Source organism: Eumetopias jubatus, unplaced genomic scaffold, assembly GCF_037043125.1.
Source record: "Eumetopias jubatus isolate StellerSeaLion01/CBP00866 unplaced genomic scaffold, mEumJub1_p1.0 scaffold_4, whole genome shotgun sequence".
NCBI classification, from domain to species: Eukaryota; Metazoa; Chordata; class Mammalia; order Carnivora; family Otariidae; genus Eumetopias; species Eumetopias jubatus.
Window position 1 is genome coordinate 109,451,637 of NW_028274810.1, and position 27,562 is coordinate 109,479,198.

The following is a 27,562-nucleotide window of genomic DNA, read 5'->3' on the forward strand; positions in this document are numbered from 1 at the left end:
CTTTCTGCCGTGGGTGTCGGGGGTAGGTTTGTACAGTCTTTGTTTGCACCGGAAGCTCATTGCCCCCACGGCTGTGGCCCCAGGGGTCCTGCATCTGGCAGGCCCCCTAGTCCTTGACTTGTCCCTTCACCCTGCACTTTCTCCAGGGCCAGCCTTGGGGTTCTCAGGGCTCCCTGTGCGGGAGAACAGGAGTTCCTTGTGGCCCCAGTGGTGAGCACACCCTGCTCTCTCTCCCACTCACTCCTGGGCGGCCCTGCTGGAGACCAAGTGTGCCAGACTGGGGGAGGAGTGGCTCTGTGGTGGCCCCAGGGCTGGTCAGAGGCAGACTGGGGATTCAGACCTGGTGGCACCTGCAGTCTCCTCAAACCCTGCCCTATAAAGGGGAGCAGGTCACAAGCCTCCTGCGGGGGCGGGGGGGGGTCCCTTCCTCCATCCACACTGTTCTTCCGTAGTTAATCTCTGTGCCTGGGCCTGGTGGGGACCGAGCCATGTCTCCTGCGTCAGGACCCCCAGTGTGTGGGCACTGGGGATGGAAGCAGGTGCTTGCTTTTAGGACCATGCTGCTATGCCCATGACATGGATGGATGGGTGCGATGCTGTTTTTCAGCGTGAATGACTTGATTTGTCCCTTTAAGGACCAGGGCTTTGAGAGACTGGCATGCATGCCGTCACAAACTGGGCAATGGGCTTGACCAGGAGACACGGCCAGGACTGCCTGGTGGGCTGACCCTGCGGCCGGTGGCTACCAGGCCTGCCTGGCAAGTCCTGAGGAGCAAAGGAAGCTGGTGTCCGTCCCAGGGCCCATCCCGCCAGGGCGCTCACCCCCTCCTCTGCCAGCCCGCTTTCCTCTTTCCCGCAGGGACTTAGCGGCCAGTGGGGGCAGGTCTTCTGGTGCCCATACCACCTTGCACTGTGGTGGCCCTCAGCTGCCCCTGCCCCCATGGGCACAGGGTGGGCCAGGTCCCTCCAGTGCAGCAGCTGGCAGACTGCCTGTGTCCTCCCGGGGCCTCTGGATGCGGAGTCCACCGTGGGTGCCCAGGAGCCCTGAGAGGTGTATTGCAGCATGTGGAACAGGGCCTGGTGCATGGTGGCTGTGGGCATGTTGTCCACTGACAGCGCCACTCTGGTGGGAGGCCACGTAGTACAGGGCCGTGGAGGCTTGGCGTTCCCGAATCCGGGCCTTGTCTTTTCACCCAGGCTGCTGCCTCCCTGGGGGAAGGGGACCAGGAGCTCCTGGGTGTTGGGGCACCTGCCTGGTGTCTGTCCTGCATGTTCTGTTTGGCGTGGATTTGTGGGCTACAATCTGGTGGTGGTTGTGAGCCACAGACACCTTCCCAGTCCCCCCGAGGGCAGGGTGCTGAGGCCCTGAGTGGTTCCCCTTGCCATCTGGCCTCCCCCTGCCCCACCTGTGCATCTTTCCCATTTCAGAGTGTTTTCATTTGAGAGAATTCTTGGGGGACCTGCGGGTCATGGATTTCCCACTTCTGAAGAGATGTGCTTGGAAGCCGCGTCCCAGGTGAACAGGCAGTAGTCTTTTAACATTTCCCGGGATTTGGAACTAAAACCCCTCCTTTGCTGCACTCAGTTGCGTTTACTGCAGACTAGACTGGCTCTGTCTGGTGTTTCATCTTACAGGGTTTCATTCTGCTGCCTGTGTGCTAACTCCTCCCTTCCTCCCTGTCGTCTCTGCTTGCTGGGGTCACAGTGCCCGCTGGGCTCCAAGGGCCCTGGGCTCAGCCTGGGTTCAGCCTGGGTTGTCCATCTCTGAAGCCCCAGCGAGTGGGGCCCGGGCTGGGTCCTTGGCCTTGGCCACCTAGACTCCGCCCTGGCCCCGCCCCTGCCTTGGCCCTACCCTGCCCCCCTCCTCGGCCCCGCCCATGCCCTCCTCGGCCCTCCCTCCTCGGTCCGCCCTTCTCGTCCCCCACCTCGACTCCGCCCTTGCTCCACCCCCGCTCTCCCAAGCCCCCGCCCACCTGGCCCCGCCCGGGCCCCGCCCTCTTTGGCCCCTCCCCCGGCCCCACCCCCCTCAGACCGCCCATCTCGACCCGCCCCCTATCCCCACCCTCTTCGGCCCCTCCTCTGGCCCCGCCCTCCTCGGCCTCGCCGCACCTCCCCTTGCCTGGCCTGGCAGAAGGGGCTGGTGGTGTGGTGACCTCGCAGTGCACCCGGGCCACCACTCCTCTGCTGCGTGGTGGTCTTGGGGTCTCCTGCTGTCAAGGTTCCCGCCTGTCACCAGCCCAGGCTCCTGCAGCAGGTCCTGGGGCACCGTGGCCGAAGGACGGCCCCGGCAGGAGCTCTGAGGCCTGCCCTGGTCTCCTGGAGGGCGGCAGTGACTGGCTTGTCTTCACGCTGTCCTGGTGTCTTGGGCCAGTTGGGGGTCAGGGGGGGGTTTGGGGGGGAGTCCAGGTTGTCACTGCCATCCCCCTGCCTCCCTCCTGGGTGGGGTGTTTGCCCCCCTCCCCATGTGTGAAGCCTGGCTGGGCCGGGCGTTGGGCCCCCAGGGCCCTTAAGATGGGGCGCTGTCCTGTGATGGGGACTGTGGCGGCCTGAGCAGCCCCCGTGGTCCCGGCCGGGTCTGGGCCCTGTGGCCGCTTCAAACACCATACCATGCTCCTCTCAGGGAGCTGGTCTTGGGGGCCTGCCCCCCTCTCTTTTCTTCCCATGGCCCCATGGCCGGGGGAGGGAGGGAAATGCCAGGAAGAAGGTGGGGGTCCTAGTGGCCAGGTGGCCTGAAGGAGCAGAGGAAGGGAGAAGAGCAGGGAGAAACCAGACGCAGGGGTGGGGGCTGAGCCCCGACGAGCCCACAAGACAAGCCGGCTGGCCTTGGTGAGTGTCTCTGTGACAGCAAAGAGTGGGGAAGTGGCCAGAGCACTCACTCTAGTTAGAGGACGTTCTGAGGCCTTTGCAGGGAGCCCGCGTGCTCCCTGAGCGTCCCTGGGGGGCCAGGCCGTGGGCAGCGCCTGCTCTGAGAGGCCTGGGTGAGGAGAGGGTCGGGTGTCTGTCACGTGGGTGGTCTTTCCTTTCGCAGCGTTGGGATGTTGCATCCTTCCTAGGAAGCTTCCCGGCGCACAGTTATAGGAGCCCACCTTTTAATTTCCTTAGACCCTTTGATCTTGGACCCAGAAGCCATGATCCATTTGGAACATGTTCTTTTTATTGTGGTGGGCCTGGACCCCTTTGTCGTCCGCCACGGCTGACCAGATGTTCCAGCACCACTTGTTAGATGAGCCTACTTTGATTTGAGTTGCCCCATTTATTACGTCCTGGGTCTGTTTTCAGACTTTCTCATTCCACTGGTTTATGTTTTCACGCACAGAGTTTTAATTATAGAAGCTTTCTGGCGTTTATTGAGGTAGACTTCCCATGCCCTGAAGTTCACCCTTTGGAAATGGACAGACAGTACAGCATTTTTTGGTGTGTTCACAGAGTTGTGTGTCCACTGTCACTCTCTAATTCCAGAACATTTCTGTCAGCCTGAAAGTAACTGCACACCCCGAGCGGTCTGTCTCCCCCTGAGCGGTCCGTCCGCAGACCCCTCTGCCCCCAGCCTCTGGCAAGCACCTGTGTGCTTCTTGTTCGCATGGATTTGCTTCTTCTGGGCAGTTCTGCAAGGTGGACTCACACACGTGTAGTTTCTGTGTGGGATACCTTTGGTCAGCGGGCTGTGCTCTGGACCCATGGTGTCGCAGCCCGCACCAGCGCTTCCTTCTCTGGGACATGGCAGGTCTGGGGAGAGGGGTCCTTCCAGGGGGTCTGTTTGCTCTTGCCCCGGATATCGTTTGTCCTGTGGCTTTCCCGTGGGAACTCCCCGTCAGGCTGCCGAGCTCTGGAAGGATGCTTGTTGGTGTTTTGGTCGGGGTGGAGAATGGACGTCTTCATGAGGTTGGGTGGTCCTGTCCGAGAGCCAGGCACGTCTTTCCATGGGGGCAGCTAAGCCTTTCTTCCTGGAGCATTCTAAAGTTTCCCGTGAGTGATGCTTCCTGTTTGCTGTTCACGTGCGTGGCAATGTGTTCCCGAGCGCGCGGTCTTCGTTGTTGCCGTCGCAAATGGGGTTTCTCTGCCGGCCCGGCGTCTCGCTGGGTGTCTGCGTGTGCGGAGGCTGCTGCTCTCTGTACGTGAGCTTCTCTGCCCACACTCGGACTTGCGACTCGGGTTTGGCGAGTGTGCCGTTGTGCCCCGCGACAAAGAGGGACCGTCACTTCCAGCTCTCTGTCATCTCGCAATGACCCCTGCCATCCGGCTGCCCTGGCCGGTGCCCCTGGAGTGGAGTTGGGTGGTGCCGGGCGTGGAGGCGCCTGTGCCCCCTCCCGGACCTTTTCGCTAACGGGTATTTTCTTCCTTGTTTCCAGAACGTTCTCCAGTGCTTGCGTCAGGAATATGGTTGGCGTCTGTGGGGAGCTTGTAAGCCTTTCCCTTTGGTCCGTTAGGTAGTATGGTCTGTTTGGCTAGTGGATTTCCTCACGTTGAAAATGCTTTGCATTCCTGGGAAAATAAGCAACTGGGGTTCTGAATTTTGTACTTTAGGATTCTGTTTGGTGCTTTTGCATCAGTGCAAAAGTGGTTCGCCATTTGTGTTTGGACTGTGTTTATCAGGTTTTGGGACCGATGTTCTACACACTTCATTAAAAAGCATCAGGAAGCCTCCCCTCATCGTCAGCCCCCTGGAATAATTGACGGAGCATTGGAAATGTGGCGGGATCCCCCGCACAGCCGTCTGGCCCTGGTGTCGTTGTGGGTGGCTTTACGATAACTGCTTCTATTTCTTCTCTCCAAACTCATCTGTTCAGGCTGCCTCCAATGGGTCACTTTTTGGTAAACTTCACATTCCTAAGATATAACCGCTTTCATCAGGGTTTTACAACTGATTTGCATAGAGATTTGCAAGTGGGGCCTTAGGCTCCTTTAACCTTTGTTCTGGTTCAGGGATGATTCTTCCCTTTGAATTTTCCCTGTTGCACAGGCGTGCTTCCTCCCTCTTTTCTTGAGTGCGTTAGCTACCGGCTGCCTTCTTCATTAGTATGTTTTAGAAAACGGGATTTTGCTTTATTAGGTCTGCTGTTTTTCTGTCTTCTACCTCATTAATACTTACTTTTATTTATATTGTTTCTCTTGTTCGGTTACCTTTGGATTATTATATTGTTTTTCTTAAACGTTTTTTTAAGTGTAGGTGTATTAATTCAAGTATCTTGGGCTGTGAATAACAGAAAATCAAACTGAGCTCGCGGGAAAGGGGATCTGGGGGGTGAGATGGGTCTCAGAGATGGCTGTGTTCCCCAACGGTCGCCTTGGCGTGGCCTCCCCGGCGTGCGAGTGGCTTTGGGCTCATAGGGGCTGTGGTCACAGACTGCGCGGCCATGGCCGCTCCCAACCGAGGGCACGCAGGCGACAGCCACACAAGCAGACATCGTTTCCGGCGCGCCGCCCTCCGCGCTCGGCAGGCGTTCGGTGAGCAGCTCTCAGAAGACGGTGCTATGTGCCCCTAAACCTTTCAGCTGAGGAATTAGTTTGCTTTCACCTTTTGTCACAAAACGTTTAGTGTTATGAAGTTCCTCTGATCACTGCTTTAAACGTATCTTATTGATGTTCTCATGCAGTGTTTTCACTGTTTGGGTTTTTTTTAGGAATTTCTTATTTTTAGTTTTTTCTTTTTTCTTCTCTAAGAGTGTTTAATAGATTGTGTTTAAAATGGGAGAGATTTCTTGGTTTTAGGAAGCATTTAAAACATGTCTGTGCTGACGCTGGAGCCCTCATCCCTGCAGTCTCGAGCGCCCGACCACGGACACGGGGGCATCTTCGCTCACTTCCGTGCACCTCACTTTCTGTTCGTGATGCTTTCAGTTCTCGGTATACAGATCCTGTACCTTTTGTACAGATTTACTTCTAGGATTTAAAAAAAATCTCCAGTGAGTTTTAATTTTATTTTTAACTTAATATTTTTGGACATGATAATTCTAGATTTAAACAAGAGTCACCAGATTAACAGACACCGTGCGTGTGCCACAGCACCCTTCCCTGCAGTGGCTCTTCCTTCCGTGTGTCCGCGTGTGTGCACACACGCCTGTTGCCTTCTGAATGGCTTGACCGTGAGCCGCAGCTGCGATCCTCCCTGGTCCTTGGCCACACGGTGTCTTACGCGAGCATGGCGCGGCGATCAAGGTCGGGAAAGTCCCGCAGATGTGACACTCTTGTCTGAGGGTCATGTCCGTACTCACAGGGCAGAGCTTGTGAGCGGCCGTGTGGGGGCAGAGCTGGGCAGTCATGAATGTCACACACACAGCCATGTGCACGGTGCTGTGTGCACGCACACGTCCGTGTCTGGACTGTGAGAACGGAATTCACACAGGTGACTCCAAGCTCCTGCCAGTGCAGGGGTGATGCTGGGGCAGGGGAGGGGCTGGGGAGGGGCTCGTGGTTCAGCAGGGGGACCTGCGTGAGGCGGACCTGAGACCGGTGCCTGCTGCTGAGGTTGCGCCCGGGAGGGGTGGGCGGGAGCAGCTGCAGCGACGGTGGGTTGGCGGGTCTGCTCCTAGATCCTGCCTGTGTCTGTGATTTGGAAGAAGTCACTTTCTCTTTGTGAGTTCAGTTTTCTCATCTTAAAAATCTGGGTTTGATTAGATCTGGGAGTCCCCGGCACAGGTGACTGCACTGCTCCCATGGACCCATGACCGCTGTCCGTCCTCCCCCGAGGCCTCCACAACCACACACACGTTCCAGACGTCTTCCACATGACGGTCCCGTCTTGCTGCCAGGTGTGAGCAGACTCGGTGCCGGGTCTGTTGGGTAGCCTGGTCTTGTGATGTCGAGGCCTTCATCCAGGGTCTCTGGGCTGGTTTGGCTTTCGAGCACCCGTGCGGGCACATCGGTGTGGCTGAAGCATGTTGGTGGGCCCGTGGGCAGCAGCCTGTGGAGGGAAGAGTGGGTCCAGATGGCGACAGTCCCCCCTGACGGCTCTTGCAGGGGCTTACTCATGGTATCCCCCTGGCCCTCCGATCATCAAGCAGCCTGGGCGGCTTAGCATCCACCTGGAGCAGTATGGGTGGGACCGGGCATCTCTGTTGGCTTCAGCCTTGCCCTCCCTGGGGGCAGCGCTGTGGTCTCTAAGCAACACAGCCTGGGCCTCCTGGGCTTGGCGGCTGGGCCCCATGTGGAGCAGCACGCAGGGTGGTGCGGGCTGCAGGTCTCCTCTCCGTGGGCCTCCCTGGTGGGGCCTGGCGTGTGATCAGGTGAGCGGATGGTGGTTCTCAGCAGGAGGATCCGGGTGGCGGTGGTGGTGGGGCAGCCAGCATTCCTTCTGGAGCACCGTGCTCTTTTCCGAGCCTGCCTTCCCCCGCTGACACTGCGCACACGGAGGGCAGGAGGGCATTGAGGAACGCCAGGGCCTGTTTGCTGCTCTGTGTGTCACGCACTTTTCTGGGTATGGCCTGTGTCGTGTTGTGCTGCTCTGAGCCTGCTCAGCTTGCTCTGGTTCAGGGGGGTGGAGACAGAAAGGACAGAGCTGCAGAGCAGTAGAATAACCCCGTGATCGGGGCTGTGGCCTGGCAGCGTGGCCAGAGGAGGACGGGATGGAGGGTGGGCGGGGACCCGGTGAGGTCTTACCTCAGAAGCTGGATTAAGCAGACTTGTGGTTGTGCAGGGCTGGGGAGGAAGGGCAGGGGAGGGGGAGCAGGGTGAGCCCCAGGGTTAGTGCAGGGCAGAGAGGAGGGAGGACTCGGGTGAAGGACAGCACCCCAGGCTAGAGCACAGGCCCGAGGGCCAGGCCCCCAAGGCTGCCGGCAGGATGAGGTCTGGGTAGGACTGAGGCAGGGTGCTCGGGATGGAGGTCCCCATTTTGGTGTGTTGTCCCTCCTCGTCTGTCCCCAGCTGGAGCACAAGGCCCCTGAGGGCAGATGGCACAGTGTGATGCTGATTTTGCTGTGTCCCCTTCATGGTGCAGGTCATGTCCACTGAATAAAGACCTGAGATGAACTGGTTCATTCCTCCCTCTGGCCCCCTGAGGGCCGGGCAGTGCCCGTGTTACAGATGCGAAAATGGACCCCACCTGGGAAGGACCTGCATTCCATCTTTGGGGTCCCCTTCAGCTTGAGGGGAGCAGGGCCTATTCTAGGGCACCCCAGTCTAGAAAATACTGTTCCGTGTCTGCTGCTAGGAAGGTCAGTGTCGTCTCGGGAGTTCACTGCCCCTGAGAGCCCCAGGCTGATGGACGAAAGCTGCAGGTAGGGTCGCGTCCTGCTTGGGAGCCCGTCCGGGGCAGAACCTGCCCTGTCTTAGCCCTGGCGCCCAGGTCATTGGACCCCAGCCTGGAGCTGTATCCGGGTGCTCCCTCCTGACCGGGGTCCAGAGGTGTCCCGCTGTCAGTCTGTCCTTCCTCCTGGGCCAAGGGCCTTTGTCCTGGGGGCAGGGCTGCATTGCTAGGGCGTTCTCTGGCACGTCTGCTTCCTCTGCTGCCCTCAGAGCAGGATTTGGGCAGTGCAGGGACGAATGGCTCCCTTTAGGCTGCTGGAGGGCGGGGAAGGGGAGGTGGCCAGGGCCACAAGGCTGGAGGAGGCTGGCGCCAGCCCGGGGCCACAAGGCCAGAGGAGGCTGGCAGGCCTGGCTCAAGGAAGCTGCTCGGTGGGAGGCCGCCTTGGGAGCCGACCTTGTTCCCGTGGCTTCCGTCCCACAGCTCTGAGGCCGTCCCGGGCCGTTCCTGGGCCCTGCAGCCCATCAGCATCCGCCCAGCCCTCCCGCCTGGCCCTGCTGCAGCTTCCGCCCACCCAGGCCACTTGGGGGGGAGGGGGGGTGCTGCCTCGGCCTTTGTGCAGCTGCCTGCTCCCTCCTCTGGCTCTGCCCTCACCCGCGGAGGAGTTGGGCCGGGCGCTGGCTGTGGGTGGGTGAGCAGGAGCAGCGTGGAGGAAGCGGCCGGCACCGCTGGGGCACAGGGTACCTGGGGGGGGCTGGCTATGTGCCTGTGGCCCCTCGCCGTCTGCCGGTGGCGGGGGGGCGCTGCTGGGTTCCAGGCCCCCAGGGGCTCGGGCGCAGAGCAGTGGGCAGAGGGCAGGTGCTGGGGTTCTGTGTTTCTGGCCCTCGGGCTGGGCACCTCTTTGTGGCTCTGGTACCGGGGCAGCCTCCACCTCCCGGTCTGCTGAGCAAACACCGGTGACACGTGCTCTGGGCACAGCAAAATGAGACTACAGGTCAGACAAGGTGGCAGGCTGCGGGTCTTTTCTCTCTCCTCCCTCGGTAGATGCACCGTTCGTTGCCCTCCACTTGCTTGGACGCAGCTGAGGGCAGGCCCCTCGTTGCCCCACGGCCCCTCTGCCCCTTTCTGCTGCCCTGCCTGCGCTGGGTGCGTGGAGACCTCTTGGGCTGGGAGAGTCCCTAGCATGGCCCACTCAGCCTCTGTCACTTCCTCTAGTCGACCCTGGCACTCTGTGTGCTCCCATCCTCCCAGAGCCGCCCCTGCGTCTCTCCCTTCAAGCCCAGTTGGCTTGGATCCTGCTGGGCTGCTTCCTCTGGGGGGCTGCCAGGCCCGCCCAGTCTGGGGCTCTAGCCATGCCCCCCAGGTCCCTGCGCTCTCCTGTTGGAGCCCTTGTCACAGGACATTCTGGTTGGCTCCCAACCAACGTTCATGTCCCTGAGGCCGGGACCAGGCCCACCCTGTTCACGTTGGACACAGTGCCCAGTGCACTGTGGGCCCACAGGCTGTATCTGGGGAGTTGTGCCTAGGCCTCCCGGGTGCCTGCCTGGGCTCCTGGTAGCCCCCCCAGGACAACATAGGGACTCTGGGGCCACCCTCCAGACACCTGAGGAGAGTGCTGGGTCCCTGCCCGGGTCGTCCACTCAAGGCAGACACCCCCGCAGCCTGTCCACCCTACTCTGTTTCCAGACTCCTCTTTCTAGATGATGATCTGATTGGAATCTTACAAATGAAGCTTTGTATCTTAAGATGATACGTGTCTAAAATTTGGAGAGTAAATGAGCCCTACAAGGTTGTTTGAGACAGAAGAGTTGTCCCTTCTTCCTCTCCCCAGAGTTAGCTACTTCTGACCCTGCAGATCTCTGGATGGTGGGTCTCTGCTCTCAATAATGTGCTCAGTCATGCTGCTGCGTGGTTTTCAACAGTTAGGCATGATTTATCGACTTGCCAGATGATTGACGTGTGCTTTCATGCCTGTGCTTTGCACACACACACACCCGCTTGAGCACACATGCATGAACATTCATGCAAACACATGCTTGTGCACACACGAACACACACACACATGCTTGAGCACATGCATGCTTGAGCACGTGTACATGCTGGAGCATACATGCATGCTGGAACACATGCACGTACACATTCTAGCGCACATGAACACCCATGCACATACAGATTTCAGCGTACATGCACGCACATGCTTGAGCACACGCGTGCACACGCATGCACACACGTGGTCCCTTCCTTCCCCAGTGCTGCTCCGGGCTGCATCCTACCGTGGGCAGGTAGATGAGGCCTTTCCTAAGTGTGGTTGCTGCTGGGGGCTGAACCCCATGGTGAACCGGGATCATCCTCATTTCCTGCTCACCGTGTTTTCCTGGAGCCTGGTTGTGTCCAGATGCCACAGTCTTCCCTCTCTCCCTGAGGAAGTCTCTCTGGAACCTTCTGCCGCCCCGTTAGCTGGTTACCCTCCCGGCCCCAGCATAGCATCTGCCCCAGGCCTCCCTCCCCTCCCCTTCCCAGGATCCTTCACCTTCTGCTGCAGGTGGTCATGCCTGCCTGTTTTCCTGGATTATCCCTGCTGGATGGGAAGGACAGGGAAGGGCCCGATCCCTGTCTGGAAGCGCCTTCTATGCTGCTTGGGGCCACCGTGGTTTCGGGTTCTGTCTTTGCGGCCCATGTGCCCCGCAGGGCAGGCCCCTCTGGCCATGCTGCATGGCGCTCTGCTCAGTGGCCTTGAGTTCTGGGTCGCTCATCCCCTTTCCTGGGTGTCCTCTGTCTCCACGATTGCTGTCCCTCGGATGTGGGGGCACGGTTGTTCCTGGCTTCCGCACCTGTTCGTCTTTCCTTCTGCTTCCTCAATGGCATCCCCCATGCCGCCCGAGCACCCTTCCACTGAGCTCTGCACTTCCATGCCTGCCGTGCCCTCTCTCAGCACCTTGGTGTTCTCTGGGTGCCGACAGCGGCCTGTTGGGTGTTGGGCACAGTGTCTCCTGTCTCTGAGGATGGTGGCGAGGGGCTGGGTGACCTGGATTCACTCTTGGAGAGGCCGTGCAGTGAGATCACGGGCACTGTCCTTCCTGCCAGATCCCAAGCCCTTCTCTGCTGGCCGCCAGCCGCATGGCCTTGGGTGCCTTACTCCTCGTGCCTCTGTCCTCGTCTGCCATGTGAGGCAACAGTGGGGTCTCCTTCCAGGTCTTTGTGAGGACGGCATGCGAGCCTGTGTAAGGTGTGCAGGGAAGTCTGGGCGCGTGCCGGGGCTCTGGGCGCCCGCTGTGTACTTACCACTGTACGCTGTTCCTCCGGGTGCTGCTTCCTCCACGTTGTGTCCCCACGAGGCCTGGGCTCCGTCTTCCACATCCGACGTGTTCCCAGGTGTGGCCTGGGCCGTCAGGTGCTGGCGAGCATGCAGGTGCCCCGCTTCCTGTGCAGAGACCTGCCCTCCTCCAGGCTGGCGGCACCCCTGCCTCCTCGCTCCCTGCCGGCTGTTTCTGCTCCTCCCCGGGCTGCCCCTCTGCCCCGGGAGCGTCCAGAAAGCGAAGGGAGGTCCAGCGGTGGCCTGGGCAGGTGGCCGGGATTCCGTGGGAAGGAAAACCATGTGCTTTCCCCAGGGACCCCCAGAGTCTGCAGACCCTGAGTCCCTGCCCGGACAGCTCCCCTGTGTGGGGCCAGAGTCTGTCGTTCGCTTGGACCAGTGTCGCATCACAGCGGACTCCGGATGCAGGTGTGGGAATCAGCGTGTCCGTTGAGCCGCCGAGAGTCAGACGCTCGGCTCTTCTTGCTGAACTGTTTTGTTTGGGAAAATGCAGTTCTGTTTCATAAAGATTTTTAATAGGTAACGGCTTTCCTGTTACTTTGAAAGAAATTAATGAATATATCTTAAAAACTTCGTTTTAATTTCTCATGCAGTAAATACTGGCGGATATAATCCACATAAGCCAAGGCTCATTGGGGTTCTGGGGAACTCCTAGCCGCGGAGGGGCTGGGCCGGCCCAGGTAGCGCCGGAGTGGGGCGAGGCCGGGCAGCCTTCTCTGCAGGCCCCTGCCAACCCCAGGAACGTGGGCCTACTGCTCGCCACCCGTGAGCTCACCTCCGTCGCTGTCCCGCCCTCTCACTTAGGCTTCCGCACGGCCGAGTCGAGCCGTGGCTGCAGAGTGCGGGGAGTCCAGCCCGGCCTGTTGGGAGCGCTGCGTGAGCTGTGCCGGCATCCCTAGCATGTGGCCAATCAGGTAGACGCTGGATGAGTCTCTGCCTGCTCTCAGTGGCTCCTGTGCAGACACCCGAAAACCAATGACCCTAGAGGGCCCCAGGGGGCACTTGTCAGGCTGGCGGAGTCTCCACTGCCATCCTGGAGCCACGGTTCCCCTGCGGAGCAGATTGGGTGGGTGGGATGCCGAGCCACCCCCGGCCGGTGTCGTGCTCTGTGCTGAGACAGGTGGTGGTGTTCTGAGTGCCGCCGTCAGTGTGTGTCACCCGCTCTGCACGGCCTGCCTGGGGCCAGGCCCTCTCATTACCCTGGCTTTGCAGATGAGGCCGGGGAAGGTCAGTAGCTCATCCAACCTCCACTGGGACCAAGTGTCGAGGTGATTTCAGCCCCGGCCGCCTGCCCCCAGCCCCTCCTACCATCTTGTGTGGCTCAGAAGGACTGAGCTGGAGCTAGAGAGGGGCAGGTGGCTCAAGCCCCTGGGGTTGCAGCTTGGCAGGGGTGGGCTCATGCAAGGGAGAGCACAGGGCACTGGGGCTCTGGTTGGGGCCACCACAGTCTTTGAGGGGTTATTCCCAGTGCCTGTCCCAGAGGGCACCTTGAAGGGGCTCAGTGGGGCCAGTGCCCTGGGGCCGGGAGGAACCCGGCTGAGCTGAGGTGTGGGCATGGGGCCGCCTGGGGTGAGGATGAAGTGGAGCCAGGCTGGCGGGCGGGGTGGGCAGAGGCCTGAGTGCACCCTGAATCTGAGCACTAACTCCTCTCCTCCCTCCCGACCTGGTTTTTGTCTCCTCCAGCTCTGTGGGAAGGCAGTGGCCCTGGTGTCTGTAAGAAGATGTCCTACGGATCCATTGCTGGCAGTGGTGGCCCGGGGAGCCATGGCCCTTTTGGGGGACCCTCCAGACAAGGCTATCAGCCCCTAGGTAATGACAGTGGCTCGCAGCGCTGGTGGGGTGGCGTGGCATGGCAGTAGGTGGGTCTCTGCTGTCATGATGGTAGCAGGGGTAGGCGGGTTCTGTGTGACCAGTGTTGCCTGTGGCCAGGGGTGAGTGACCCTGGCCTTGGCTGGAGGGGGCCGACCTGGTGTCTGTGGTCATTCTGGCGCCACGCTGGCCCTCAGCAGGTGCACTGAGCTGGTCTGGAGGTGCCCGGGGGCTTGGCCAGTGGCAGAGCGGATAGATGGTCTGGCCTGGTCTTCCTGATGACAATGCGGGATAGGCGTTGTTTTTGCAAATACAGAGGAGGAAACTGAGGCAGGGTGGGGTTGGGTACGCTATGCAGCTGGTACAGGGCAGAGCAGGGATCCCCTTCCAGCACTTCTAAGTCACCTCCCTTTCCCAGGACGCCCTCGCCCTGAGGGCTGTGTTCCGGGCTTCCCCGCCGTTCGGCCCGGTCTTGCTGACGGGGCTGTGTCCCTGCACGGGGGCTTGCTGGCTGTGCATGTCTCAGAACTTTGTTTATGGAACTGTAGCTTTTGTCTTATCTGCCGTTTGCTGGTTTGGCTCTTGAGTCCCTGATGCTGCAAGTCTCTGTTCCCGTCTGTTTTCCTGCTCCGTGGCTGTGTGTGGCGCCCGTGCTGGTCCACGTGTGACGGCCAGGGAGCGTATCTGTCCCCCTGCAGCACGGGGGGCTGTTGGCACTGTCTGGGCTGCCCTTGGTGCCCTGGCCTCGTCAGCTGAGTGGGGGCCGGTGGCGGATGGTGAGCGGTTGCAGTCTGAGGGCAGGCCTGGTCTCTGGGTTTTCATTTACATTTCTCTGGTGACCGATGGGATGGACTCATTTCCCCTCCCGCGGACTCTCTTTTTTTCTAGGCTTTGCCATCTTCTTACTGACTTGCAGGACTTCCGTATGTATTCTGAAAGTGAAAACCTTGTCTGCTTGCCCTGTGCATCTTTGTCCAGTCGGGGCCTGCTTTTCGGTGTGGCGCCTGCCTGCTGGGGAGCGCACGTCCTTAGGGAGCCGAGTTCTCCGTCGTGGCCCACTTGAGCGTGCCAGTCCCTCCTGCCTGCTTTGCGTTTCTGACTAGTGCGATGAACCCTATCACGAGATGGTCCTGGCGCCACGTTTACTCTTCTCTGAGGCTGATATGACCGTTGTCTGTCTGTAAGTCTTCCGTCACCATCACCGGGGTTTGATATTTGTCTATGGGGCGGGGCGCGGGGAGGGCTGAGAGCTGCCCCGTATTTCTCTCTCTCAACCACACGTCCTGGGACTGTTTATTGAAAATACCGTCCCCTTCCTACAGACCCACAGAGCCAGAGCGCTGCGATGTGATGTTTCCGTGTAGGTTCTCTTGGTCAGTTTTTGCCTTCCTGTGCAAAATTCCGCCTTAATTTTCAGTTACAATTTTTGATGTTTTTCACGGGAAGTTGCTCTGCTTGCTTTCCCTCAGAAATATCTTGGGTGTTTTTGGCCCTTTGTTCAGAACGCACATTTTAGAATCCCCTTGTCAGGCTTGGAGTTTTGGCTGCAGGTGCCGTGCATCCGCTGCATGAATGTGGTGAGAACTGGCATCTTTACCGTTGGTGGGCTCCCAGTCCGTGAGCATGTGTGTTTTTCTGTTTCTCGGATCTTCTTTCATGTTTTTCAATAAAGTTTTATAACTTTCATTACCAAGATCTTACATATCTTTTATTAAGGTTGTTTTAACAAAAAAACCCCACTTTTTTTGCTACTGGAAGAGGTACCACTCTGAGTATTACACTTCCAAATCTTTGTGGCTGGTACACATACACAATTGGTTTTTTTAAAAAAAGCAGAGTCCAGAGATTTAATTTTTAGATGCTTTATTTTTAAACTTCCTAAATATGAACAATTTTAAACATAGAAAAGTAGACACAGTGACATACTGAGCCCAGTGCTGCCCAGTCCACCTCATTAGGAGTCTGCTGTGGCCGGCCCAGCCCTTTGTGACCTCGGGCTGCTGTTGTGTCATTTGGTGGCGAGTCCGAGACACAGCATGCCTCCCGCGTGGACACGTCCCTGTACGTCTGCAAGGAGCGACTGTGCGTAACCGGAGAGCCGCTAGAGTGCCCGGTCAGGTGCGCCCTGGCACTTCTGATGGCGTGGTGGTTCCATGTGCGTGTAGCAGTTGACTGACAGGCCTTTCAAGTCTCTCTGAAGCTCGAGATTCTCCTCCATTGTTTGGTTGGTTTGTTTTTCTCTCGAAGTTTATTTCTGGAAGGAACCATGTTTTTCCTGGGGAATGTGATCGATTTTTGTTCACTGACTATATTTTGCTAAACTCCTTCTATTGACTGTAATAATTTGTGGAATCTTACTTTTTTTGTTTGGATGGTATCATTTGTAAATAGCGACATTTTTTTCTTTTTTTCCCTAATGCCTCCATTCTTCTTCCCACCTTCCTGAGCTGGTCGGAGCCTCTCTGATGCTGGTTGACATGGTGCTTATATTCCACGTGAATTTTTGGAAGAATAGGACTACACGTTCCTTAAGTGTGTCTGGGATTTTGCTATGAAACCGTCCGGACCTCATGTTTCCTTCCTGGAGCGCTTTTTGACTAGCAGTTCACTTCTCCAGTTGTAAAAACCATCCAGGTTCTCTAATTCTTGGGTCAGTTTTGCTCAATTGTGTTTTCTGAGACATATGTCTCTTTCACTTAAATGTTCGAATTTGTTGAAATGAAATGTAGACAGTAGCCGCTGGTTGTCGATGGGGCAGCACTGGGGTGTGGCGGAGGGCCTGGTGGGGTCTGCCTGCCCTGCTCTGCCCTTGCCCAGCCATGGGCCGTTGCGAAGGCTGAGGGCCGCATGGGGTCTACCATTGTGGTGGCCGCTGTTTTATTAACATCACATCCTCTTTTTTATTTCTAATAGGACTTATTTGTACTTTCCCTATTTTGTTTTTTTATAATCAGTGTTGACTGAGGCTTGGCAATTTTGTGAGTCTCCCCAAAGAACTGACTTCTGACTTTCTTGATACCTTCTAGTATATGATTGGTCTCCACTCATACTTTTTCTTTCTCTCTCGGAGTTGATGTTTTATTTTTCTAACTCCTAAGTTGGATGTTTGCGTCATTCCTTTTCGGTTTTTATTCTTTTGTAGTAGTAAAAACATTTGAGATTATAAGTGTCCAGATGGTCACTGCATTAGTGGAGTTACAGACATTCAGAATAGAGAGGTGTTTTTAAATTAAAATTCGGTTGTTTTTTTATTTCCATTATGATTTCTTATTTGACTCAGGAATTATTTATTTTTAATTTTTAATTTTTTTATGATTTTTTCCTCTCAGGATTTATTTAGAACCATAGTTCATGGTTTCCAAATGTATGTATTTTTTTTCTAGTTCTCTTAAAAATGATATCTAGTTAATTACATTTTTTTTATCAGGAAAGGACCTATGTTGTCCTGATTTGCTGACTGTTGTTGAGGCCTGGTGCTGCTGGTTCCTCACTCTTTCCTCTGTGGGGTGACATGGGAAGGCTCCCGGGGAGGGGCTGGCCCTCTGGGCAGGACTTTGGAGCCAGGCGGGGACCCCCATCTGTGCAGGAGAGGCCACCACCACCTGGGACCTGCTGTGCCCCAAGCACTGTGGGGTACATGCGCCCTGTAGGTAATTATGCGGAGCTTAGGGTGGTCTCTTCGTGGTAGAATTGCAGCAAAAACACAGCAAAAAGCCAACTGGCAGGTTATTAACACATAAAGAACTCACATAAATCAAAGGAAAACCTAAAAATCTTCCTGCAAAGGGGCCAGCCCTGTGAAGAGGTAGGAAACAAGGCTGAGTCTCACCGCTGCCCAGAGATACAGACTTGAAGGGGACAGAGTGCCCGCACTGCTGGGCCACGGTGGAGCTGGCTCGCTCCGGAGGCAAGGGCGCGGCTGCTCCCGGACCCCGCAGCCTTCCCGCTCCCGGCCTGGCCCTGCCTCTTCCTGGACTGCTGGGACGGCATCGGGGTGTGGGCAAGGGTGCTGGCTGCGGCATGGTTGCGGACAGAGATTGCGGGAGCGCCGTCACCACCTCGCTGAGGGAGGCGGCTGTGATGTGGGCGTTAGCTTGAGTTGTCGAAGGTCGCTGGATGACCTCCGCACATGTCCGGACGTGGTGACAGGTGTGTGAATGAAGTAAAGCAAAGTCGTGTCCAGAGTCTTCTAATTGTGCCAGACCCCCACCCCCGTGGTCACGGCGTTCACCTCCAGGTGCTGTAGTTGCAAACAATCCTTATCATTTCTTTGTATTTGTCTGCGTTTGAACTTTTCCCCGTAATTGTGTGTATTTTAATAATCAGAAAATTGTCTCAGGTCCCCCTCAAAGTTCAAGGGTCGTGTGATTCTGGAGGGTGGACCATACCGGCCCCTCCACAGGCGTCTGGACCACGTGGAGTCACCAGGAGGAGGTGGGCAGGGCCTGGACTTCCGTGACCAGGTGCCAGCATGGGGAGGGCATCAGGTGGTGATGTGGGCAGTGACGAGGCCTGCCAGCTGGGCCCCTGGCCTCCCTGCTCCCCATAGGAGGGGCTCTGAGGGCTCTGAAGCAGATGGTGACCCCAGTTGCCAGGTACCTGGACAGCTGTGCCTCTTCCTTACACTGGTCTGGGCAAGTGGCTGCAGGGGAGCCTGGCACAGCTGTCTGTGGGAGGACGTGTCCCGCAGGCTCCCCCCCCAGTCCTTCGGGAAGAGGGGAAAGGACAGGATTTGCCTTGTGGGGAGATTGTCCCTGTCCTGGAGGCTCATGGTCAGACCCTCAGACCCACAGAGATGTCCAGACGTGGGCCCTCGGCCCTGGCCTCTCTCTCACGTGCTCTGACTGTCCAGGGCCGTGTCTGCCTCCCTGGACGCCTAGGAGTGTTCTCGTAGTCTGATTTGGAAACCCACTTTGCTGCAGTTGTCTGCGGCGTGGGAACGTCCATCCCCGAGTAAGCCAGCTGGCCACCCTGCCCTTCCTTCTCCGTCCTTCCTGGACGGGGGAGGCTCCGGGAGTGAGGGCGGTGGGGCGTCCCACTGAGTCTGGCCGGGAGCCCCGTGGGCCGCCTGTGTGCTTCGGGTCCTTGCTGCCTGGAGGCGGAGGATGGCCGAGCGGCCCCAGGGGGATCGCCCGGGCCAGTCCTTCTGTGCGGTCATGCTGGGCTGTGGTGCCCCCCACCGAGGGACGAGAGTGTGAGCTGGGCAGTGTCCTGGGCTCTCCCTTCTCTGGGCAGATGCGAGTCCAAGGCCTTTCCTGAGAAGGAGCTGCCCCTTCAGGAGCTCGGTGCCGGGACTGGCCCTGGACAGGCCGTGTCCCCTGGGTTTCGGGGTGGCTACAGGCATGCTCAGGCGAGTCAGCCGTCACCTCCTAGAGCTCGCTCTGTGAAAACTGCCCTTCCAGAGAGCTCCAGAGTGAACAAGGTCACACAGATGGCCCAGGGCCATGGACTGAAAGGCACATCTTTCAGAGATGGCAAGGCGTTTTTACGAGGCGTGTCTTAGGGTTGACAAATTCTGGCAAAACGTGTCTAGGACGTGTTTTTGAATAAATGAGAGTGATGAGGAGAAAATGAAGTGTCCTTCCCGGGGGTCCAAGCCCGTGCGGGGCCGGTTTGGGGCTGGGTATGGGGAGGAGGCCACACGGGTGCCCAGCACCACTGCTCCTCAGCCCTGCAGCCAAGTGTCAGGAAGGGTGGGTTTTACTTATATTTTCACTCCCAACATGCCACAGAACGACATTTTTATAAACAGAATGATGCCATGCTGGGGTGCTGGGGTGATTTCGAATTGTCATCAACCTCCCTAAGTCCTTACTTTCCATTTTTGTTCATCATTTGTTGCAGACGTCTAACACCCATCGAAGGCCTGGCCTGGTCTGTGGGGCCACACCTGAAGCCCTGCTCTAGGGGATTTCGTCTTTGTCTGGGGTCACCTTTTAGAATAATCGTGGCTTAAAGAAAGATCTGGAACATTTAAAGTTCTGAACTTGGTGCTGGTCTTCAGCCCAAGCGGCTATTGCACAGGATGTGGCAGTCTGGGAGGGCTTCTTGGACGAGGTGGGCCCGAGTGGAGCTTCTTGGTATGGATGCTTGGAGGGCTGAGGGCACCTGCTATCCCGTGTGGGGCCTTGCTCCGCCATCAGCACCCTGCGCTGCTCTGTGGGCAGGCTGGGTGTAACTGTGATGTTCCTTGCTGTCTGTAGAATGCGCTAAATGTTGGACCGAGTACGGAATCCGCCATTTCCCCTGCCCATCGCCAGAGAGCAGCCCGCAGGACCCCTGTGTGGGCCAGGACGGGGAAGGTGATCTGGGGTCGGCGGGCACGCCCAGAGGCCCAAGGGCCAGAAAGCGAGGTACTACCGCTTGGGTGCTGGGTCTGGGGGGACCTGGGAAAGGCCACCCAGAGATGCCAAGCGCAGAGGAGGGAGGGCCGGCAGGCGGGAGCCCAGGCGTGCTGAGCTGGGGGCAAGCTGCAGCACGGATTCTGGCCTGCACCCTCACCCCCACTACCTTCCCCTTTCCCGAGGACGGCAGATGGCAGGGCTGGGCCAGTGGCAGGAGGCTGTTGTGTGATGACCAGTGCTCGTCAGGGCCCCGTGGGCTCCAGGGTGGAGGCTCAGCCTGTGGGACGAGTTCCCATGGCCCCTTCACTCCAGAGCCTGGCTTCTCTTTGTAGGGGGAGCGGGTCCCTGGTGTGTGTGCGTTAGTGCGGGGGGGGGGGGGATGTGGGCCTCTGTAGAGGCAGCCTTCCAGTTGACAGGGACCTGGGGGGACACAGGCGGGGCTGCTGGCCTCTGAGTGCTCCCCAGGCTCACACATCCTTCTGCCCTCAGGGGCTCTCGGTGTCGGGGGCTCGCTCTCTCCTCACATCTGGGAACCCGTGGTCTCAGGAGGGAGCTGCCTCTTCTGCCCTTACTGGTGGTCCCCCTGCCCCCTGGCAGGCACAGGCTGACTGCTGACAAAGCTCCCACGTGGGCAGAGGCCTGAAGACTTGGCACTGTGTGCCTGCCCAGCCCAGGGACCTCTGTGAGCGGAGGAGCGGGAGGCTGTGGGGGCACAGAGGGGCAGAGGGTGGAGGCTACGGGCCCGGCCACCTGCACGCTCTCCTGCTCCTGTCCTCCACGTGCGCTCGCGGCTGGGCAGGAAGGCTGAGGGTGCCCGTCAGGCAGTCTCAGGGCTAGGACTCGGACCCAGGCCTCTGGACGCCTCGCAGGGAGGGGGCAGTAGCTGGGAGCGGGCAGCGGTGTCCTGAAGCCGAAGCCAAAGATGAGGCCAGTGCCGCAGCCGCCAACCTCGCCAGCCCAGGGCCTTCAACACCCACCTTTTGGTGCCTTTCCAGGGCCAGGGGTCACTCCTGAAGGCAGTGGGACGCCCGGCTCGCCGCCCGCTGCTGGCCCGAGGAAGGACCGCACCCGTGGGGCCCGTGGCCGGCTGGCGGGGCCCAGTGCCACGCGGGCCAAGAAAAGGAAGCCCAACTTCTGCCCACAGGAGACGGAGGTCCTGGTGTCCAAGGTCAGCAAGCACCACCAGCTGCTGTTCGGCACAGGGCTGCTGAAGGCCGAGCCGGCCCGCAGGTACTGCGTGTGGAGCCGCATCCTGCAGGCCGTGAACGCCCTGGGCTACTGCCGCCGCGACATTGTGGACCTCAAGCACAAGTGGCGGGACCTGCGTGCCGTCGTGCGGCGCAAACTGGGCGACCTGCAGCGTGTGGCCCATGGCCCCGGCGGGCCCCAGGCCCTGGCCCTCACGCCCGTGGAGCAGGCGGTGGCCAAGACCTTCTCCTGCCAGGCCCTGTCCCCCAAGGGCTTCGGCCCGGAGCCGCTCCGAGGTGAGTCCCTTGGCCCAGCTGGCCGGCGGGCAGGAAGCAGAGACCCGCCGCGGGCGGGCTGCTCCTCGTCCCGCGGCCCCAGGGGCCTCCCGCCATGCCCTCCTCCTCGTCCCCGCCGCCAGGGTTGGGGCCGTTGCTGTTCCTTCACGCACGCGCTGGTGTGGCCACGCGGGGACAGCTTTCTAAATATCACAGCACGGCAGATGCACTTGCCTCCCCTCCGCTTTGCCTCTGCCCTCTCGCTCCCGGCTGCGGAGCGGGGAGCTGGGCACCCACAAGACGCGGCTCTCCTCTGAGGGACTTCTGCTTCCTGCCTCCGGACCATGACCTACAGGAAGAAACGTGTTTTCCTGTGTGGTCCCACAGACACACTCACACCTGAAATACGAGGTTTTCAAGACCATGGTTGCTCCGCGTTGTCCTCTATGCCCTGGGACATTTCTCTCTTTTGCCCCACCCCATCCCCTGCTCCTACCCTGTCCGCTGAATGAAGCGCTCCTGCTGATTTTCTGGTTTTACTGCCGGGGCTGCAGAGCTGCATTCGGGAGCGCCGGGCTCTGTTGCTGGCTTAACATCCAGAACAGGCCTCGGTAAGGGCTGGGCTGGCCCTGCGGCATCAGGTGGACACCTTGGTGGGGGGGGCGGGTCACCCAGAGCCCAGGTGGTCCTTCCGCGGCTGTTTTCCAGGAGGGCGTTGCTCTGCGGGGCGTGACTTCTCCTCATCTGGCGCGGTGGGTCAGGGGGCTCGATGGAGGTCAGCCTAATGTCTGGGAGCTCTGCTGGGAGCGCAGTGGGGCGGGTCCCAGACGGGTGCCCGTTGCACGGACATGTGCAGCCCTGGTGGGGCACACGGTGCAGAGCTGCCTGGGAGCTGGAGGAGGGTGGAGGCTGAGCCCAAATACTGGCAGTTAGGGCGGGGGAGGGAGGCGTGGGGTGGCGGTGTGCGGATCATCTGTGCGTGCCTCCTCTGTCGTAGGTGGGTGCTGGAGGTAGGTGCTGAGGACCATTTCTCAGTCCTTACCTAGTCTTCAACTTTGGGCCAGAAAATACACACAGAGTGTCAGAAACAAAGCAGAAGCAAACACATGTGTTTTCTTAGGGACCGGCACAGGTTGGGTCTCATCTCTGGTGCCAGCCGTGCGCACGACTTGGTGACGTGGTCTCCCCAGTGATGGGCAGGGCAATGGTCTGGGCACTGCTGCCCTGGTGACCTTGTGACCTGGTGCTGGCTGGGCCCCCGAGCAGTGGGATCCCTGAGGCTGAGGGCCTCCTGCTCTGTACGGGGGTGTACAAGCCCCTGTGGGTTGCTGTGCGCAGTGGCAGAACTGGCCGTGCCCAGCGCGTGCCTCGGAAAGCTCTTCCTCTCTTCTTTGGCCCGTGTTCTTCCCAGACCGACCGTAACGCACGCTCGCCTCCCTCCAAGCCCAGAGTGCCGCGCCACACCCCGACCTCGAGGCCGCCTCCTGCTGCACAGCTGTCTGCCTCCCGGGTCCAGCGCACAACCCTGCTGTGGCCCCGGCCCCAGCCCCTGCTCTGCCTTGCGGGTGTGTCCACTCATCCCCTGCATGGGGTGCTGGTGCGTTTGGCGAAGGATGCGCCCTCACCAGCTGGGGACCCGGCCACACACATTCCTCAGCCCTGCCCTCTGGCTTTCCAGCGCTCTCACCTGGGGGTGCTCATTTCCTTGGAGTGGGCGTGAAGGAGGAGTGTGGTGCCCTCGCAGCACTGCTCCCTGCAGGCCCAGGCGGGCCCCCAGCCCCTGGCTTTCACGGCTTTGTGATTGTTTCCAGACGCTTCCTGTCCCCGAGGCCCTGGAAGGTTAGCCTTCCCTTGCAGAGTGACCTGCCCCAGTTGGAGTTTTGGGGAATTGTTGAGCACTGTGGAAGGGTCCGTCATGTGGCCCAGGTGCGGGTGCTGTCGCTCCTCACTGGGGGAGCCCCGCAGCCTGCCCACACTTGGGTCTGGTTGCAGAGCCTTTCTTTCCCAGAGCACTTTGCAGGGCTGTTGCTGTCGAGCGCGGGGAAAAGGGAAATTCCTGCTACGGGTACCTGGATGCTCTGTGCCTTGTCTGTGCAGACATGACCAATCCATCGCAGCACGATGAGCCACTCCATGGCCTGAAGCAGCCTCAGTCTCTTCAGGCTGCCACCCTGGGGAGGGATGCCTTCATGGGGCAGGCTCTTGGCTGTCCGCCCTCCCCCCCCCCCACCCCACAGTGAGCTCATCCCGCTGGCATACGGCACTGCCCTGTCTCCCCCTGTACCCAGCCCTCCCTGGTTCCTCCTCTAGTGCCCTAGGCATGGGCCCGGGGCCGGGATCCTGCATTCAGGCCAGATGCCCCCCCAGCCCCACCCCTCCTGTTGCTCTGTGCTCTGTGCACCCCCAGTGGCCATGCTGCTCGGGAAGGAGAAGGCCCCCGATGCTGCAGGGCCTTTGTCCCCTTGCCGTTACGCTCTTTCCTCTCCCTCATGCTCATGTGGTTCCGGGTCCCTTGATGCCCCTGGGCCTGCATCCCTCCACTCGGTGTGGGGACAGAGATCCAACCCGTGTCCCATGTCACCTGGGTGAATGCACCTAGGAAGGCCCATGGAGCACATCCTGTGACACCCGAGCTTCATAACTCAAGTCTGCTCTCAGAGTGGCTGAATTCTGAGTGTTTGCTCCAGGCCACAGAGGTGGCCTGGGGCTGACCGTGGGGACCCCTTGCAATCCTGCTCCCGCCACACTCCAGAATTTTGGATTTGTCTGTTTCTCCTGGCAGGTGCAGCAGGCGTGGCTCTCTGTATTTTGGAGCTCTGATTTGTGTGCGAGGCTTAGAAGGGGGGGCCCTCAGGGGATTGGTTCCCATAGCTGGAAGGGAGCAGGGCCCTGTGGGGTGGGAGGCAGGCTGTGAGGGGGGCGGGGAGGGGTGGGCCAGGGGGCTTTGTCCTGTCTTTCGCTGCTGGTCCCATTGGGCATGCTTGGACCTGCCCTTGCTGGGGGTCGCTCAGGGTGGGGCGTGCATACCCCCATGTCCTGTCTGTGGATGTGGCCAGTGTTGTCCAGGGAAGGGGCTGCTGCTGTCATCCCTGGCCTCCGTGGGGTCCTGGGTCTGTGCAGGCGCTGTGCCCGTGGACCCCCAGCAGCCTGTGAGGAGATGGTGCTGCACCCCCTCCCCCCCAGCAGTGCGAGTGCGCCAGGGCACTGGGTTTTGCCCAGGCCTGTCTGCTCTGCAGCCGAGAGGTCCCCTGACTTCCCTTGCCCGTCTTGCGTCCGCGGCGCCGTATCACCACTTGGCCTCCTCCTGCCCGGTGCGAGTCGACACCCCAGTCCTTCCGCCGGCCGTCTGTGGCAACTGGGAGCCGCGTGGTGGGGCAGAGCCTGGCAGAGCCTGGTAGAGCCCACTGTCCGCCTGGCCCATGCGGCGGGGCAGCTGGGGACAACGTTCGGTTCCATGGGGTTGTCTGTGCTCCTGCCACTCTCCCTCCCGCATTACTGGTGGGGCTGCTGCCTCTGGGCCCCGGGGAAATGAGGGGCAGGTGGCTGGAGCAGACGCGGAGCTGGGCCCCTTGGCGGATGGAAGGCGTTGCCAAGTGTGCGTTGGAAGCCTCGGGTCCCCTTCCTGCAGCGGGCAGATAATGCCGTGCACCTGCACAGAGATGCCGGTAGGGCCAGTAACTTTGATCTGGTGGCTCGAGAGCGTCCCATTGTCTTTGCTCACAATAGAAGCAGAGGGCGGGGAGGAGTCCCAGAGTAAAGCACGATGAGTTCTGCTGATTTTACTTTTTTATTTTATCCACGCCTCGTGTGGTCGTGCGGGGCCTGGGAGTGATATAGTGCGTCCACGTGCGGTTTGGTGATGTGTGCCCAGGACGCACCCCTAGCGGCTTCCCTGTGGCGGAGTTTAGCGAAGGGGCATCACGACTCATGCCGTGCCCTGGCCCAGGGCAGCTACTAGCTTGCTTTGTGCCGCCGTGGCGTGGGCCTCTGTGGACTCCCGGGCACGTGGACTCCCGTGTCAGGGGTCCGGTGGCTTGTCCTCCCATTGCTCAGGAGTGGGCATCTCACAGTGTCTCGTCTGCCCTGATGGATGGTTGTGTGGTTGCCAGCTTTTGGCTGAGTGAAGGCACCACGAACCTTTGTGCAGACATTCTCACTCTCTCCGGGGCTTGGAGAGACGTTTAACTCGCTCCGAAACTTCCAAACTGGTTTCCAAAGTGGCTCTCCCACTGGGTTTGCACAGCAGCGCGCGGGCTTGCGCACGCTCCGCATTCCTTCCCCATGTGCCCCGTGGCCGTGCGGGCGGGCGTCGTTGCGGCATGTCCTCTGCTGTGGTCGGCGTTCCCACCGGGCTGGGGGCCGGCCCGCACTGCTCGCGCCCGTCCTGGTGTCTGGGTTCCGGGGCCATTGGGTAGCCGTGGTGCAAACCTTCTGTCAGGCTCTGCACTGTCTTGTCTTTTCTTGATGGGGTCTTTTTGAAGCTTTTTGCATTTTGATGTTATCGGTGTTTTCTTTTGGTGTTTCTGCTCTTTTGTATCCCTACTTGCCTACTACAAAGTCCCAGGATTACTGTTTTTTGAAGTTTTTTTTTTAAGATTTTATTTATTTATTCAACAGAAAGAGAGGCAGCAAGAGAGGGAACGCAAGCAGAGGGAGAGGGAGAAGCAGGCTTCCCGCTGAGCAGGGAGCCCGATGCGGGGCTCGATCCCCGGACCCCGGGATCATGACCTGAGCTGAAGGCAGACGCTTAACGACTGAGCCACCCAGGCGCCCCTTGAAATTTTAAGATTTTATTTATTCATTGTTTTTTGAAGTTTTTTTTGAGAGAGAGAGAGCAGGAGCCGGGAGAGGGACAGGCAGAGGGAGAAGCAGACTCCCCTCAGAGCAGGGAGCCTCATGTGGGACTCGATCGGACACTGAGATCATGATCTGAGCTGAAGGCAGACTCTTAACTGATTGAGCTACCCAGGCGCCCCTGTTTTTTGAAGTTTTATAGTTTTAGCTTTTTTGTTTAAGTGTCTGATACGTGGGCAGTTGATTTTTGAGTCTTGTTAGTTTGGGGTTGGGGATCAGTGGATATCCAGTTGTTCATCACTGTTGGTTGAAAAGACCGAATCACCTTGATGCTTCTGTCTAAAGCTACTGGGAGGTCGACTTGTTCCTGATGATCTGGGTCTCTGCTTAATGCAACACCAAGCTGCCTTGACTATAAAGTAGCTATAGTCTTGAAGCGGGTTGGGAATTATTTTCTCCTCCTCTGTTTTCTGAGAAAATTTGTGTAGAATTGATACTATTCTTCCCTTAAATATTTGGCAGAATTCACCAGGGAAGCCTCTGAGCTGGCATTCATTGTGGGAAGGTTTGAAACTACAGTTTCTTCCGTGTTACAGTGTTACGTGTTACAGTGTTACAACATTACGTGTCACGTGTTACAACGTTACGTGTCACGTGTTATAGTGTTACAACATTACGTGTCACCTGTTATAGTGTTAAAACATTACGTGTTACAGTGCCACCCAGGCTTCTGCTTCTTCTCATATGACCTTTGATCATTTCTGTTTTCAAGGAACTTACCCATTTCATCAAAATTGTGACATTTGCTGCCGTGCTGTTGTCTGCAGTATTCCCTTAGTATTGTTCGAATGCCTGTGTGGTCGGCAGTGAGCCTGCCTCTTTTGTTTCTGACATTGCTAATTGTGTTTTCTCTATTTTGTTCTTGACTGGTCTGACTGCAAGTCTATCAATTTTATTGATTGTTTTAAAGAACCAGATTTTGATTTCATTAGTCTTCTCTATTTATCCAATGTCAAGTTAATTGATTTTTGCTCATCTTTATCATTTCCTTCCTTTTCCTCACTCTGGGGTTAATTTGCTTCTGTTAGATCATTGATTTGAGACCTTTCTTCTTCCCTAATGTAAGTGTTTATTGCTATAAATTTTCCTCTGTGCATTGCTTTACTTGAACAATTTTGTATATATTGTGTTTTCATTCATTCATTGAAAAATATTTCCTAATTTCCTTTGTAATTTTTTCTTTAATGGTTATTTAGAAGTATATTGTTTAAATTTTCAAATAATTCTTTTTGTTTCCAGATATCTTTCTGTTACTAACTTCTAGTTTAATTCTGTTGTGATCATAGAATCTTTTGTATAATTTCAGCTCTTATAAACACACTGGGACTTGCTGTATCCTCTGAAATACAGTGTATCCTCGTGTGTGTACCATGTGCATTTGTTGGGTGGCGTGTCCTAGAAATGTCACTCAGGTCAAGTTGATCGATGGTGTTCATGTCTTGATACCCTCACTGATTTTCTCTCTGCTGCTCTGTTTACTGCTGGGAGGGGGTGTTGATGACTCTCACAAGAACTGGATTTGTCTGTTTCTCCTTTCAGTTCCTGATCAGTCTCTGCTTCAGACATTTTCAAGCTGTGGTATTAGGAGCATGCACGTTTA

At 58.1% G+C, this 27,562-nt stretch overlaps 1 protein-coding gene across 7 annotated transcripts in view; it reads left to right on the forward strand.

Annotated features, from left to right (window-relative positions):
• Window positions 1–27,562, forward strand: part of TSNARE1 (t-SNARE domain containing 1) — a 101,332-nt gene that overhangs the window by 21,617 nt on the left and 52,153 nt on the right. For 4 of the 7 annotated variants that reach the window (XR_015768052.1, XM_088022734.1, XM_088022732.1 and 1 more), the window contains exons 2-4: window positions 13,176–13,301; window positions 19,505–19,654; window positions 20,641–21,129. Coding sequence is in view for 6 of the 7 variants with exons in the window: in XM_088022734.1 (XP_087878860.1) it covers window positions 13,214–13,301; window positions 19,505–19,654; window positions 20,641–21,129 (727 nt within the window). In the remaining variant the exon portion in view is untranslated. Of the gene's footprint in view, window positions 1–12,302; window positions 12,407–13,175; window positions 13,302–19,504; window positions 19,655–20,640; window positions 21,130–27,562 lie in introns of those variants that run through there. The other 3 variants (XM_088022730.1, XM_088022731.1, XM_088022729.1) reach the window with 2 other exon arrangements.